The 16,856-nt window shown below is 40.4% G+C and overlaps 1 protein-coding gene across 4 annotated transcripts in view; it reads right to left on the bottom strand.

Annotated features, from left to right (window-relative positions):
• Positions 1 to 16,856, bottom strand: part of Alg9 (ALG9 alpha-1,2-mannosyltransferase) — a 52,578-nt gene that overhangs the window by 35,168 nt on the left and 554 nt on the right. For 2 of the 4 annotated variants that reach the window (XR_007835295.1, XM_051197443.1), the window contains exons 2-8: positions 16,358 to 16,493; positions 14,074 to 14,208; positions 10,257 to 10,327; positions 7,915 to 8,003; positions 5,614 to 5,749; positions 3,456 to 3,543; positions 3,198 to 3,303 (exon numbers count right to left, since the gene is read on the bottom strand). Coding sequence is in view for 3 of the 4 variants with exons in the window: in XM_051197443.1 (XP_051053400.1) it covers positions 3,198 to 3,303; positions 3,456 to 3,543; positions 5,614 to 5,749; positions 7,915 to 8,003; positions 10,257 to 10,327; positions 14,074 to 14,208; positions 16,358 to 16,493 (761 nt within the window). In the remaining variant the exon portion in view is untranslated. Of the gene's footprint in view, positions 1 to 3,197; positions 3,304 to 3,455; positions 3,544 to 5,613; positions 5,750 to 7,914; positions 8,004 to 10,256; positions 10,328 to 14,073; positions 14,209 to 16,357; positions 16,494 to 16,593; positions 16,732 to 16,856 lie in introns of those variants that run through there. The other 2 variants (XM_051197444.1, XM_051197445.1) reach the window with 2 other exon arrangements.

The raw sequence follows: 16,856 nt of genomic DNA, 5'->3' as shown, positions 1-16,856 counted from the left end.
GTATGATTACTTCAATCAGGCAGTAAATGACACATGCGAGTTTTAATCAGCGTGTGTTGTGACATCTGCCTTGCACCATAGCAATTTCCAGCAATCAGCATTGCTTAAAGGGTAAACAGGAGGCAGAAAAAGGGTAGGACAAACCTGACTCTTTTGTAGCTTGTACAGCAAAATAAACTGAAGTCATAGTGCTAAAGACACTTAGAGGAGTAAGAGGGAAGTGGGTCCACAAAGGAAGGACCCAGGTTCAATTGTGTGCCACCTCTGGAAAAGCTCATTCCTATTCAAAGACAACTAAACCGTTAGGGACAGAGGTTCTGTCCCAAGCCACTCATTCAGGAAATCTTCAATCTTTCATTCCCCCCACCCCCATTTAATCTTGGAGGTGTAGAAAACCTCTGTATGGTTATATTTTCAAGACAGAAAAATGTCTTCTCTGGATTTCAGTTAGTGACTTCAGCTAGTGACTTCACAACATCAAAGCCTCCACAATGCTGGTTCCAGAGACTGAGCCAACTGACAGCCAACAAGCATTTTCAAGTAATTTATATGTATTATTGTTATCTGGTATCAAGAAAAATCCCAAGTCAGCACTCTATCAGGTCCAACCAAAGCAATTCTAAGACCTAACAATAATGAGGGTTCTAACTGATAAATCTAGAAATCAATCATTCATTTCTTCTTGACAACTTCTTATTGTAAACCTACAAGGAGTACATGGAGTTCCAACTCAAAGCTAAGATAGTATTCTCTCTGTAGGAGGCACCTAAACAACGAGAAGCTAACACTCCTAAAGAATGGAAATCATCTCAGTTCTCAGCTCCAGGAAAAAAACCAAAAACTCTGAAAACCAAGAACAGAAATTAAGACTTAAATAGTCTGTCACCAACTGTGGTAGCACATTGCTGAAGGAGGCAGGAGGATCACAGGTTCAAGGCCAGCCTGGGCTACAGAGTGAGTTCCAGTACAGCTAGGACTACACAGAGTTTTCTCTGTGTTTGAAAAGCAAAACAAAAAAAATAATTATCAAGTTCAACTTCTGACCAGAGTAGAATTTGTGTTCTTGGGATACTTCTATCAGGGAATCCTTTGGCCAACTACAGCAATACACAATGGCTTTCACAGCTGGTGAAACAATTCCCACAGAGCTTTTGCCACTACTCAGAGAGTAACCAATACTCTACATCCAAAATAGCTAAACTAAATTGAGTAAAATTAAAGCAGACTTACGAAGTGGCACAAAACTCTTTCACACACTGTGTACTCTTCTCAGTACACAGTATGCGAAATGAACAGCAGACACCAACCAAAACCCAAGACAAGACTGGACACCCCTCTGTTACATCCCCAAACCCACTACTGATCAGGAACATCTGATCAGGCCTTTCCTCTCCACTTTTCCTACTCACCCAATTACCTCTAGAGCCTCTAAAGGACTACAAAAACACATCAGTTTCATATATTCCTTAAAAAGTTTAATAAGCAGTCAGACTACCCAGCATGTAACGACCCATTTATTAAAGTGGAGAAACCAGTTTTTCAAAAATAACCCATTCATCTATAAAGGATGGATAATTTCCAATTGGGTACATGTAAATCAATTTTCACCACAAAGTCTGTGCTGTAGTCAAATGAAATCCTATAAATAAACCAAACTATGGGGTAATTTAAAACATGCAAACTGTTCCTAGCTAAAGGGCGACATCTAGAGGCTCCCAAGGCAAGCTACTGGTTTTAACTGGCCAAGCTGCCAAACAAATACTGGACATGGACGCTGACCTGGACACAGATATAACATCGACCTGATTCCCAGCAAAGTCAGGACATTCAAATATAGAGAATGCGCTGAAGGCACCTAGACAATTGAAAAAGACACTACACTAATTCCAAGGGGGAAATTTGCTCACAAAGTATTTACTGGCTTGGCTGATCTAGGAAAAAAAACTCTTAACACATCCCTCTGGAACTAACCAGCTCAAATGCACTCAGGGGGTCAAATAAAACTAGAGTGGAGTGGATAGGTAAGAGATGGAGGTACCCAGGTACCTGGAGACTACATCCCAGAAGAATTACAGTCATTCAATTTCTCTTAATTTTTTTTTTTAAGTTTCTCTTAATCTTAAAGTGGCCAATCTACTCATTCTCTCCTGCTGACTCTAGTTTCATGTGCTTGCTCTATAATTTTCCAAACTTCCTTACCCATGCCCCCATCAAAAAAACTAACATTAAATGTTTATGTATAGAAAATATATGTTGGAATATACTCATAAAAGTTAGTACTACTACATGGAGATGATTGGGCTATGTATTTATTATCTTTTTATTATTATATTCATTTTCTGATAATAGAAGTTTGGGGTATCATTGTTGTGTTTGTATTTGTTTTGTTGTTGTTGTTGTTGTTTGGTTTTTGTTTGTTTTTGAGATTTGGTTTCTCTGTGTAAAAAACCACAGCCCTGGCTGTCCTGGAACTCACTCTGTAGACCAAGTTGACCTCAAACTCAGAGATCTATCTGCATCTGCCTCCCAAGTGCTGGTATTAAAGGAATGTGCCACAACACTTGGCTGTTGTTTTTTAAGATGGTGATCTCAAGTTGCTCAAGTCGGCCTCGAACTTGCTATGTAGCTAGCCTCCAACTGCTACTCCTGCCTCCACCTCCCATACTGGAATTATAGGCATGCACCACCTCTACTACCTCAAAAGTCGTTTATGATTAAAAAATGTAAAAGCATCAAAACCATAGCATAAGACAGGCACAGATAGTCAAGCCTGTAGTTCTGTCACTTGGGAGGCTGAGTCAGGGGGATTGCTACAAGTTTGAGGCTAGGTTTCACTACAAAGTCCTTAAAGCCCTCTAAGTCTGGATCTGGGGATAATGTTCAGCTGCACAGAGGGTCAGTGCTGACCACCACACCTGTCAAGGAGACACAGGGTTATATTATCACTACACCACAGTCAAAAGCTCTGTGTCAGAAAACGACACAGCAAAAATGCCACATTTGGTCAGTGCATGCTATTATCCCAGTACTAGGATAGAGGAGGATCTGCAGTTCAAGGCCAATTTGGGCTATACATGAACCACATAGGGAAGAAGAGATATATTTGAAGAAATGAGAAAACTGGATTAAAATTGTGAAGCTCAGGTAATTAAGCCATTTTCTATTTTTTCCTCAAACTTTCTAAAGCCTTACATTACCATAAAGATCAGGCCCATGAGAAGTGAAGACATTATACAGAACAATGTTGAGAGGCGCAATCACCAACTTCCCATAATAGTAGCTGTCAATGACCACCACGGGCACCTAAAGTGGAAAAAAAAAAAAAAAAAAAAACAGCAGATGTAGCTTTCAAAATGCTACTGGAAAAACTTCAAATGAAAAATGAACTGATGTTTCCTTCCCTGCATCAGAAACTACCCAGAACCTGAGAGTGAAACAAGTAAACGGAAACTCACCAGGAAGAGAATCAGGGCCACCAGTGACCAACAAAAGAAACTCTTCCATCTGTGTTTCACAGCCAGCGAGTCAAAGGCGATGGGTAAACTATTCAACAGAGAAACATAGTACGGCATCAGTAAAGCACTAAATACTCAGTGCAGGGCCACACCACGGCTACACTGAGCAGAGAAGCAAACTGCTCTCGCAGGGGCAGAGAAGAAAGGAAGCAGGTATGTGACAAGATGTCTTCTCAAAAATAAGCTGGTCTTTCTGAGGACCCATCAAGGGAGATTTGTCACAGATGGACAAGAAACAGATACTATGCCGCTGGACCATCTTGACACTGATCTGTACGCACTGAACATGTAAGACATTCATTATAAATTCATGTACACCGTTATCCTACAACTACTTGACTGGTCTTTCCCTTCTGAAGCTAACTAGGGTTTTATTATGTATTTTTAACTGGTAAATAAGTTTTTCATGTGTGTGGGTCTGTGGGTACATATGCCAAGGCATATGTGGAAGTCAGAGAATAAATAGGTCTGAGGAGTCAGTTCTGTTCCCTCCACATGTACGTGGATTCCAGGGATCAAAGTCAAATCTCCAATTTGTACAGTAAGTACCTTTACTGTTGAGAAAACTCTCCCCCAGTGGCTCTCTACCGACCCTGGAGCTTACCAGTTCAATGAGGTCAGCAAGCTCTAGGAACCCTTCAGTCTCCATCCCAGCCTGGGGTTTCAGAAGCATCACACCTGCCTCTTATGCAGGTGCTGGGGATTGAACCTGAGTCCTCAGGCAAATCTCCCCACTCTCCAAAAGCCCTTTTCTCCTCATTAAACGTGTTCTTCAGCTGTTTGTTGCTGTGGTGAACTCCTATACATTCCAGACAAACATTTTACTACTGCACTATACCCTATAGGTATTTTTAAAAACATGAAATTTATATTAAAAATAACATTACCAACAACTATGAAGGGTTATTTTCTTAATTATGTGTATAATGTATCGGTATATGTGAGTGCTGGAGCCTGCAAAGTCCAGAAGAGGGTGCCAGATCCCCTAGAACTAAGGTTACAGGCAGTTGTGAACCACCCAACATGGAAGCTAGGAACCAAATTCAGGTTCTCTACAAGAGCAGCATGTGATCTTAATCACTGAACCAATTCTCTAATATAGTCAAGACGTTAAGGCAGCACAAACCAGGAAAGAAATAGTGGAAACAAAGAGTATGGAAGACAGTGGACACAACTGAGCTCAAGGGAGACACTGGAGCAAGAAAGAGGAAGGGAGAAATGCCTTAGCGATTAAGGAGGGCCCACCTGGCAGCTCAGTTCCAGGGGATCTGATGCCCTTTTCTAGCCTGCAGAAATACTGCATACATGTGGCGCACAGGCATACATGCAGCCTTGCACATAAAAATAATTTTTTAAGAAAGGGACTAAAGGAAACATTTCAATTCTGGATGACAAGGAAAATATGCAGCAAAGAATAGATCAGTGTGAGAAAACAGCAAGCTTCAGAAGAAAGAGGAAGGGGATTAGGAGAGGGAGGGGACAACAGTGTGTAACACAAGAGAGGAATATGGCTGAAATACATTGCATACATGAAATGTCATAGTGAAACCCAGTATGTATAACTAATACATGCTAGTAAAAGCACTTTAAAAAGCATAATGTTAGAGGCAAATTACCTTAAATCTTACTGTCTGTATTCTCATTTATAAAATACTAATTATTGCTGGGAGGTGGTGGCACACACCTTTCATCCCAGCACTCGAGAGGCAGAGGCAGGTGGATCTCTGTGAATTCGAGGCCAGCCTGGTCTAGAGATTGAGTTCCAGGACAGCCAGAACTATACAGAGAAACTCTGTCTTGAAAAAAAAACCAATGACCCCCCCCACCCAATTCTAATTATTATATTTTTTTAACAGAGTTGTAAAATTTAGAAATAAAATTTATGAAGGGTTTGTAATGCTAGCAATGCCTAGCATTCAGCAGGAGCTTAGTATTCATTGCTCTCCTTAGACTAAATCACTTGAAAAATCAATATGCTTTTTGTTCCGAGTCTTCATCAGTCAAACTGATTCCTTTAATTTTAGTTGTTGGCTGGACAGCATTAGGACTGACCAGATACCCAGTGATATACCAGAGAGGAATAACTTAAGTTTCTTACCCAAGGGCTGCACTGAATGGCCACCCTAAGATAGCCCCAGCTGCTACTCCCAGAACAGCAATGGGTGTTTTGTCCATATACCATCCGGTCATAGCGATCAATGTAGTGTACATGCAGAAGCTGCTAGGAAGGAATGCTGTAAGAGCAAAGAAATGAAAAACAAACAAGAGACTGAGATTAGATACAGACTTTTAAAAATTCACCAGCACTGCAAAATGCCAATAATTATGAATCTATTTTTGGAAAACACTGTTAGAAACAAGCAGTAAGGCTAGAGACATGGCTCAGTTGATAGAATGCTTGCCTATAATGCACAAAGCCCTGGGTTCAATTCCTAGGACCATAAAAAACTGGGCATAGTATCACACGCATATAATCCCAGCCCTGGGGACATAGAAGCAAGGGCATCTCCAGTTATGCAGCAAGCTTGAGGACACAAGAGACCCTGTCTTGGGCCATAAGACCCTGGGTAGAAAGAAATACACAGAGGTAGGAAGGGAAGGGAATGAAAGAAGTGGGTAATCAGAGGACATTCCTTTTCAGAAAACACTGATTTTTATTTCCTCACACCTTTTTTCCATGTACACAAGTCCCCAAGTTATACAATCTTAGCCATTCATTCCTCTCCTGGCCTACACCTAAATTTAAAACTTACAAAAAGATCGGGTGGGAGAGATGGCTCAGGGTTAAGAGCGCTGCCTGCTCTTCCAAAGGTCCTGAGTTCAGTTCCTAGCAACCGCATGGTGGCTCACAACCATCTGTAATGAGATCTGGTGCCCTCCTCTAGCCTGCAGACATACATGCAGGCAGAACACTGTATACATTTAAAAAAAAAAAAAAAAAAAAAAAAAAAGCTTACAAAAATCCAGGAACCTCCGACTTTATTTCCATGCAGGGAATATGATTCAGAAGACTTAGACCCATTGCAGACGATGTATTAGTTCCTTCAGTTCATCTTCTGATATGTTTCTAAGATATCCTGGCTCATACCTGTACCCTACAGAGATTCTAGGAAGCCTTCTCAAGACTCAAAGCTACATTCTGGCCATGTCATAGTCCATTAATTATTACATCTACCATAACTTTGTCATGGTATGCAAGAGTCCAAATACACTCAAGGCCTTTGCAACAATAGCAAAATATTCCTAATGACTCTAAACAAAAGTGTGGCGTCTTATAAGGCCCGATTCCTGGAGCAGAAAAGTCATTTGATTCTGACAAGAAATACAAGGGTCTACTTCAAAGGCTCTACAGTAAAGACTGAATTCATGAGTGCCTCAACTGACATTGGGAAACTAAAGACACTCATAGAAAACTTCCCATACACACAAATCTGTTTCTGGATTAGCCAAGTAACTAAAACACAAAACATGTAAGATGCAACTTTCACAGACAGATGCTAAATAATATTGAAATCAACTCTAGCTGCCAATGCAGAGTACAAAAGAAGAGAAATATCTGAGGTCTCTGCTAATCTTGATGAAGCAGACATTATTACTACAGTGGATTTCAAAGCTGGATTCTACCTTAGGCATGTCCAAAATCTAAATCCATAATGCACAAACTGTCTTATGGAGCCCATTCTATATGGAGAAATACCATGTTCAGCCTAGACACAGGGTGTGGGGGGTGAGAGGTGCCTTGGTCCTGCCTCAACGAGATGATGGGACAGATTTAGTAGACTTCCTAGGGGAAGCCTTACCCTCTCTCCAAGGAGCAGATGTGATGTGGGTGAGGAGCAAGTAGGGGGAGCAGGAGGAGAGAAGGGAAGGGAACTGGAATTGGAATGTAAAAAATAAATAAATAATAAATAAATAAACAAACAAAATGCCCAAGACATGCAACTTCTATAGAATACAACTCAAGCCGGGCAGTCATGGTGCATGCCTTTAGTCCCAGCACTTGGGAGACAGAGACAGGCAGATCACTGAGAGTTCAAGAGCAGCCTGGCCTATAGGGTGAGGGCCAGGACAGGCTCCAAAGCTACACAGAGAAAACCTGTCTTGAAAAACAAAAACAAACAAACAAACAAAACAAACTCAAATAATAGGCAGAAAACAGAACCATCAATCAAAAATACTTTCCTTTCCCTAATGGCCAAGAAAGGAAGTGAGCCACTAGGAAAAGGAGGGAACAGAAAGTATCCTGTGAGACTGTGGATCTAATACTCATGAATCTGCAGCTCACACAACAGTGACCTTCCAAGCATTCATGTTTGTAACATTGTTGGACAGGTGCTTCCTTTCAATGCAACTGTATAGGAAGGTAAACTGCTACCCCCTCATCTGCCCTTCTACTCACCAGACGATGAGCAAAACATGCCAGTGCTAAGGACCAAGAAGGCCAGCATCATTCGACTCACATGTAGCCCAAATTTCTTGCACACAGCCCTCAAAGAAAAAAAAAAGAGACTATTAATATTTAGACATTGCAAAGCAAAGAAGAAATGGATGCCTGTGTGAGCAATAACAATGAAGAGCTGAAGTCAAATATAGAAGCGTCTAGACATGTTAGCAATTACCTATGCATAAGAAATCCAAACTTCTTACTCTTGACACAGAAAAGCTCCTTAAGAGGAAATGGGTTTAAAAGTTGTTAGGAATTTCATGTGCATGAGAAACTGACTTCTTACTCTTAGCACAGAAGAAAGGTATCTTCTTTAAGAAAAGCTGCATATTTAAAATAATGTCTACTATCAAAAGGGAAATAGCATGATTGATTTAGTGAGAACAGACCTCGGGATCAGGCAGGCTCAAATTCTGGCCCTGCCATTTACTAGCAGTGGCTAATTATACATATAATCTGCCACAGCCCACATCTGTAAGGTGAGGATAGCAACCACGCCTACATAGCTTCTGTGAGGGTTAATGTGGGAAAAAATAATTGGTAAAGTGCCTAGCACAAAGTTGTTCAGCAAAGGCTATTCTCAACACAGATGAGGACATGCCTAACATGAACAAATACTGACTAAAATCAATAGCAGAGCTGGGTGTGATGACCCACGCCTTTAATCTCAACACTTGGGAGGTAGAAGCAGGTGGATCTCTGTGAGTTTAAGGCCAGCCTGGTCTGCAAAGTGAGTTCCAGGACAGCCAGAAACTCTTTGTCTTGAAAAACCAATAAACAAACAAACAAAACCAACAACAAAAACCCCCAGTGAGTTCAACAAGTGCTGCTCACATTCTTATGGGTGTGTTTTACAACATTTCACTAAGTTTTTTTTATATTCCCACATTGAGACACAAGACTTACCACCCTTTCCTACTAACTCTGAAAACTGTGAGCCACACTTTTTGAATGCTGCCTCTTCTCATCTCTACATCAGATCTAGATACCTTACAATAAATTCCTCTATATTTTTTCTCTATTTCATTCCTAGCAATTTCTTCAAATTTCTTTCATTTTACTACTTTATTAGCAGTCTAAATCTGTTTAGACTATCTACTGAGTTTTAAATGTCACTATTATATAAATCTTACCGAGCTAACACACATATATGGATATACGATATATATAAAGTTAACATCTGGAGGTACTGGTTTCTCTTCATGTTTTCAGTTCTCTCTTTCACTTCTCTACACACAATAAATACTGACTTCATTTTATTAACTCCTAATAAATGAAGATTTACAGGTCAGCTTTTTTGATGACTTCTATTTCTGATAGCTCTTCAATGTCGTCTCTTTTTGTGGTTTCCCTGGTCTGTGTGGTACTTGTATTGTGACTTCTTTGTTACACTATTTCTCATGCCCTCCTGGGAACTGAACCCAGAGCCCTGAACACACAAGCCAGTGTTCCTACTGCAGAGTCACTTTCCCAGCCCAGCTTCATCATACCTTCCTGTGCATCAGAACTTTATTCCCCGTGATTCTCTGACATCTGGGTTAAGAGTCCAGTTATCCAGGGAAACTTTTACATGATGCACATGACCTCTACTAATGCAGGACATAAATCCCATCATGGGGCTTAGGAAAGGAGATGGACAATTTGAAATCAGGCCCAAATCCACATGAAAACCAACTTACGGCTACAATCCCCAGAGGGAACACTGGTTTTGTTTTACCTCTACTCTCATCAGAGTCAAGGCCAAAAATCCATTTTAATCTGGCACATCTAGCTATGGGAAGACTTTTAATAATGATCTGTAAGTCTGAGTATCTCTTTTAATGTGTTAAGGCACTATTAAATTTAATGGTTTTTATGTTGTTACATTTTTTTAAAGGTAGCTATTTTATTGCTAGAATACTAAAATGTATAATGGACTCATTAATATTCAATCAGCTGAGTGCTAGACTGGTGTGAGGCAATGTATTGAGTGCAATTGAGAGCAGCATTTTACACTGGGAATCGTCTCCCATCAGCACAGCCCTAGGGAAGAAATGAATCACTTAGAACCCAAAATAAGGTTTCACTAAATCCTACTAAGACTAGCAAGACATGTACTGCAAATGAAAATCAGAGATACGCCAAAGGAAACAGTAGCTAGAAGCATTGCTCCTCATTAACATTCCAGACAAGGTGTCACCCTTTAGCTAGAGCACCCCAAGAGAGAAGCAAAGTGTTCTGACAGCTGCCTGAGCTGTCAGAGATCTGTGCTACAGTAGGGTCCTTAGCACTTTTGGATGCAAAGTTTTGATACTTACTTATAAAAGTAAAGTTCACAAATACAGCTCACAAAAGCCAGGAGACATCTCAGAAAGTAGAAGACAAGAATCTGAAAGAAACCCAGAGTGAAAAAACAGAAGTCAGTAACAGGAGCCTAAAAGCTTCTTAAGGTGAAAAGTCCTCATTTGTTGTCAGCAAACTGTACTATAAACCAGTTTGATCCTCCTGAAAAGCTGAATTTATTGAGAACCACACAAACTTTCACGTCCCCAGACTCAGTGTACCTACTTCTTTTACTGCAGGAGGGGAGGGAGGCCACCATTCACAAAAACATCTATTGTAGCACTATTAATTTAGTAAAAACTACAAAACATCCAATGAAAGTAGGTATGCAACCAGCCATGCTACATCTATTTCAGAGAGTACTGAATATAATACTCAGGATTGCAAAGATGGAAAAACCTGTGACACCTTGCTCATCTGCTGCTCACCAACAAGTCCTCTCCTTCTCCCTCCATCTTCCCTTCTAATACACGGTCTCACACTATATCTCAGGCTACCCTGAACTCACTGTGGATCCCAGGATGACCTAAAATCTACAGCAATCCTCTTGCCTCAGCCTCCCAGCTGCTAGGACTGCACATATAAGCCACCTCACCAGACTAGAAAGCGCTTGTTAAACAACCATAAAAATTTAAATACTGATTATTTACAAAACATGACAGCATTATAGCTCTGGAAATTACATGTATATGAAAGACTGGAAAGACACACAATGGTAAGAGGAGATGTGGCAGCCTACTGGGATTAAGGTGTTTAACTCCTATCTTCTAAATGCCTGTACTATGAATTAATCAATTCTTTAATGGCATTAAGTTTAGTAAAAATAACAAGGATTATATTGACTAACGCTTAAGATTCTCTTATTTTTATTTTATGTGTATGTGTGTTTTGCCTGCATGTATGTCTATTCACCACTTTCATGCAATGCCCAAGGAGGCCAGAAGAGGGCATCAGATTCCTTGGAACTGCAGTCAACAATGGTTGTCAACTGCCACGTGGGTACTGAGACATGAACCCAGGTCCTCTTGAAAAACATCCAGTGTTCTTGAGTCCACTGAGCCACATTTCCAGTTTCTTGACTAGCTTTTATATGACAGAGCACTGCATGTGAAGAGTGCTGAACCCTTACAGTGTAATTCTGCTTCCATACACAGCAAGACAAATGTTAAGTAGCAAACATGGAAACATTGCCCATGCTTACCACTACAACCAACAGAATACCCAAATCAGTTTTATGAGCAGCCCATGAGAGTCAAGACTCATTAACAAAACACTGAAATCCTACTACGCAATGAGCACTATACAGGTGTCACCGGGGCAGATAATTTGAGACAAGTTGTCTGTTTAGGACTCCTCATACTATGGAATATTTGAAAGTTAAAGAAATGAACTAGAGCTGGAGAGATGGCTCAGAGGTTAAGATCACATACTACTCCTTCAGAGGACCTGAGTTCAAGTCCCAGCATCCATGTCAAGTGACTCACAACCTCCTACAATTCCAGCTCTAGGAAAACTGATAATTCCTTCTGGCCTACAGACACCTGCACACTCATGTATGTACACACAGAACACATACATAGACATAATAAATTTTTTTAAATGAACTGGTCTAAGACTGTTCAGCAGCAGGACAATATCAGCACTTAACTGAAAGTCCCAGGAAGTGCAGAAAGAAAAACAAACGAGGTCTAAGGGGCAGAATGAAAATAAGAACATGTATAGCTATGGTTTGTCCCTAAGTGTTTGATTACTAGAAGCTTTGTCTCCAGAGCAGATATTAAGAAAATAAACTTACAAGAAGTAGGTCCTGGTAGACAGCGAGGACGATAGTGGGTTCTGCTTAATGAATAGATTAATACTTTCTCAGAGGGGACAGGTCCTCATGGGACAGGATTAGTTCCCTTGAGAATAGGCTGTCACAGAGTGAGTATGCTATGCTGCCTTGGCTTTGACCTCAGGAATACACCTAGCTTCTTTCTGCTTCTCATCTAACAGGGTGCCCTTGCCAGAATGCTGACACTATATTATTTCAGTTCTCCACTTACTATGTATACCAGACTGGCCTCAAAGATCACCAAGATCCACCTACCTTCCTCCTCCCAAGTGCTAGGATTAAAGGCCTGTGCCATACACCCAGCTATGTGTTTCCTTTGTGAACTATGCAGCTGCAGGTGTTATTATTATAGCAACACAAAATGAATAAGGACATAAACACATGTACAAAGAATCCAGAAGATTCAGTTCATAAGCCACTGACCTCAGCCTGGAAATTCACTGAGATATTCAGCATAAAGAACAAAATACAAACTCAATTATGTTCCCCCAGTGTAAAAGGGGTGGGGGAGACACAATGACAGAAGTCCCATAAGTAAAAAGAAAGCTAGCAAAAAATAGGAAAAATTCCTGCAACCTGTGGGATGAAGGAGGATTTCATTCAGAAGGCCTAGAGACCTACGAGAGGAACTGACTTCACTATGTCATAGGAGAGGATTTCAGCAAAGAGTGTCAGGCAAGTCAACAGAGCTGGACTCTAAACAAAATGACACCGGCACCTAACATCATGAAGGAACATACACAATGCCTACAGACCAGAGAGAAAAGGAGGAAATTCAGCAGCAGCTAGATGAGGAAGCTCACATCTTTTTTCATTCTTTATTTTCTAAATAAATAAATTTATTTGTTTATTTTACAGCATACATACAGAACACTGTATACATAATCAATAAATCTTAAAAAACAAATTCAGAAGCACAACAAAGTCTAAAAAGCCAGAATTAAGATACTGGGTAGAAAAGGGAAAAATAGTGTCCTGTCATTTTCTTGTGTGGAGAGATGATAGTGTCCTGTTACTTTCTTGTGTGCTATTTATTTCTCTGGTCATTGTCAAATGCAACTGTAACCATGGCTCTCTTCCAAAGACTTTTCAAAAAAAAAAAGACAAAAAAAACCCAAAAACCCATGTCACTGGTATTTCCTAATAAATCCTGTCAGATCTTACATACATTTGGCCTCTTCCTATTTCTCTGTCTCATTTAATCCATCCCACCACTCTCCATAAATCATACTAATTTATATGATAATGCTGGCCTTTTTCCTATCCTTAGCCCTTCAATTACAAAGACTGTTTCCAGAGCTAGAGATATGGCTCAGCAGTTAAAAGTATGTGTTGCTGATTCCAGAGGACTGGAGTTCAAGTCCCAGCACCCACTTCAGGCAGCTAATCCACCTGTAACTACAACTTCAAGGGTCTGACACCTATGGACTACAAAGGCTCGCTCGTGCATGCACAACACGTACAACACACACACACATGCTTAAAAGTAACTTCTCAGATTTGGGGCTACCCTATCATGCCTTGTACTTTTCTCCCATAAACCTTCTACATTTTGAATTGTTTAATGTTTCTCTTCCCCAAGGAACTGTAATTTCCATGAAGGTAGACTCAACTTGGCCATTGTCTCATCACTTAACTAATCCAAAAGATGGTCATCTAACCTCCACACGGCTCACATGCCCACACCCACATATGATCATACACACACAATTTGGAAAAAAAAAGTTGTGTATGATAGCCCAGGCCCACAGACATAGTAACTTAGGAAATGGGGGGAAAAACATGTGAGTTCAAAAATTACAGTCTAGTCTACAGAACACAAGACTCCTTCTCCAAGAAGAAAAATGGAAAGAGAAGAAAAAGAAATTGGCCTCCTGTCAGTGGATTTTCCCCTTTCAAAAGTGCTCTCTGACTTACCTGTTGATAGATGTGATTGCTATCAGGCTGGCCGCCCTTACCTTATTAGTCTGCAGGATCCTTGCATGAAATGCAGCTGGCCAGGCATGCAGCAACAGGTAAGCATACGAGCGAATGGCATACACCGGGGAGTACTCCCACGTCTGAAACCCTTTCCCATAGATGAGGTAGTGTGTCTGAAAGCAGAAACAGATGTGCTCAGGGTTGTACTAGCAAAGGGGTTAAAGGTGAAAATGCTGTGTCAAAACTGTTAGAAACAAAATGTTGAGAATTAACAACTGTAGCTAATGAATAAGAAAAATGAATGACCTCCTATTTTTAAATTAAGAAACTAAAAATTTTACTGTATTTTCTTAAAATAAGGTTTAACCAAAACATAAAAACTCATTTATTTTCCTTAAATTATACACACTAAGCAAGTACCTTTCCTCTGGTTTTTGATACAAATGTGTTTGGGTAAATTTACTTCCAAATTTTCTGTACTAGGAAGTCAGCAAACAATACATAAACATGTAAATCAAGAAACAATATTACAAGTACACTATTAGTAACACTATTATCTTCACTAAGGTTAATTTTGCTGTGATAAAACTCCACTACCTTAAGAAACTTGGGGAGTAAAGGATATATCTCTTCTCTATTTTATTATTTTATTTTTCATTATTTAAAACAATTTTCAAATTCAAATATATTTTCATATTTGTCCCCTCCTCCAAGTCCCTCCAGATCCTCCCACTCCCTACACACCCAACTTAAAGTTCTTTCTCAAAAAAGAAATAATGGCCCAATTGAACAAAACCAAGAAAACAAAATAAGACCACATCCAAAATGCAAAAAAAAACAAAAAACCCCGCCAAACTATAACCAAGTAAAAGCACACACACACAAAGAAAAAAAACTACAGAGTCTAATCATATATTGGTCAATTACACCTGAACATGAGGCCTACCCTAGAGTGGTTGATATATACTCTGTGTCACTTATGTTATTGAAGAAAACTGATTTTCCCTCTAATGACAGTTTAGTTATTAACCTTTGCCCTAGTGGCTAGGTTTTTCATTCATTCACTCATTTTTTAATAAAACATAACAAAATAATATATAAGACGAGGGGGCGATGGTGGCACACACTTTTAATCCTAGCACTTGGGAGACAAAGGCAGTTGGATCTCTGTGAGTTCGAGGCCAATCGCCTAGCTAGTTCCAAGACAGCTAGGACACAGAGAAACCCTGCCTTGGGGGGATATATATATATATATATATATATATATATATATATATATATATATAGAGAGAGAGAGAGAGAGAGAGAGAAGAGAGAGAAACTATCACATCAAAGTCAGACAGTACAGACCAACAAAGGAAACTCACAGTTCCATATAACAGTTCATCATCAAAAGCAGTGAGGCAGGAATTCACACAGGGCAGGAGCCTGGGAGCAGGAGCTGATGCAGAGGCCACGGAGGGGAGCTGTTTGGTGCCTTGCTCCCACAGCTTGTTCAGCCTGCTTTCTTATAGAACCCAGGACCACCAGCACAGGGATGGCACCACCCACAATGGGCTGGGTCCTTGCCCATTAATCACTAATTAAGAAAATGTCCTACAGGCTTGCCTACATCGAAATCTTGAGGCATTGTCTCAACTGAGGATCCTCCCTATTCTAATGACTCTTGCTTGTGTCAAGCTCACATAAAATAAACTGACACAACTATTTTGACAAACATCAGAAGAAATAAACTTTAAAAGTTGGAAGAATGTATCTGCCCTCTAGGAATTGGGATCTGGGCATGAGGAAAACAGATAATTGTACTTCCCTCAAGTTTATTTATTGTTGAGAAAGGGTCTCTTTATGTAGCCCTGGCTGTCCTGGCACTTGCTCTGTAGACCAGGCTGGCCTTGAACTCACAGAGATCCGCCTGCTTCTGCCTCCAGAGTGCTTCGATTAAAGGTGGGCACCACCATACTGGGCTGTCATGATTTGGATCTGGAGTCGCCCACATCTGAGCTGCTGGAATTTGAACTATAATCCTCATGACTGAGCAGCAAGTGCTCTTACCCACTGAGCCATCTCTCCAGCCCCAAATCAACAGGTTTTAGGATATAAAAGTGAAAGCAATTTATTTTAGTATTTTCACACTTACTTGCATTTGACTTGTTTGTTCATTAGTCCTAAGTACCACATTAAGATCAAAGGTCAAATCCCAGAGTTGGGAGCTAGGGGAGTAGCCCAGTGGTAAAGCATGTGCCTAGCATGCCCTCTAAAACCATGGGTTAGAGCCCTAGGATTGCAAAACTAAAACAAAACCCAGCTAAAGAGATCACCTACTGGTTCCCAGTAGTTGAATGTTTCATCGCAGTCAGAGATGTTGCTCAGAAGAGCCGCGCACAACCTTGCTGAGAGCAGACATTTGAAAGCAGTGGATCCTTCAGGGGCCCAGACTTGCCCTGCTTTATTTCCAGACCTGCCCAGAAGGAAGAGCAAAACCATTAGCATAGTGAAGACTAAATGCACACAGAAAAGACAAGAATGGCCAAAGACAGCAACCAATAAAGCCATTTCACCTAAAAGAAGGTCTTGTCATGTTTGAGTAGAATGAATACGAGATTGCAGTTTTCAATCACACCTTCCACTTCCTGCTTCTAGGGTACACAGTAATTCATACACCTTGGCCTGTTTCACCTTCAACACTCCCTTTCACCTCAAGGCAATTAATCATTCACTTGAAGGCCACAATGCTCTCTCTCCATTTCTTAGGGTCATCCCTTGCCAAGACTGTCTCTACTCCCCCCTCCTTCAAATGAATGGAGGCCTAATACAAAGTGCC

The sequence above is a fragment of the Phodopus roborovskii genome, unplaced genomic scaffold (genome assembly GCF_943737965.1).
Source record: "Phodopus roborovskii unplaced genomic scaffold, PHOROB, whole genome shotgun sequence".
Taxonomy (NCBI): domain Eukaryota; kingdom Metazoa; phylum Chordata; class Mammalia; order Rodentia; family Cricetidae; genus Phodopus; species Phodopus roborovskii.
The sequence above is the reverse complement of the archived record's forward strand: the minus strand, read 5'-3'. Positions and strand labels throughout refer to the sequence as shown.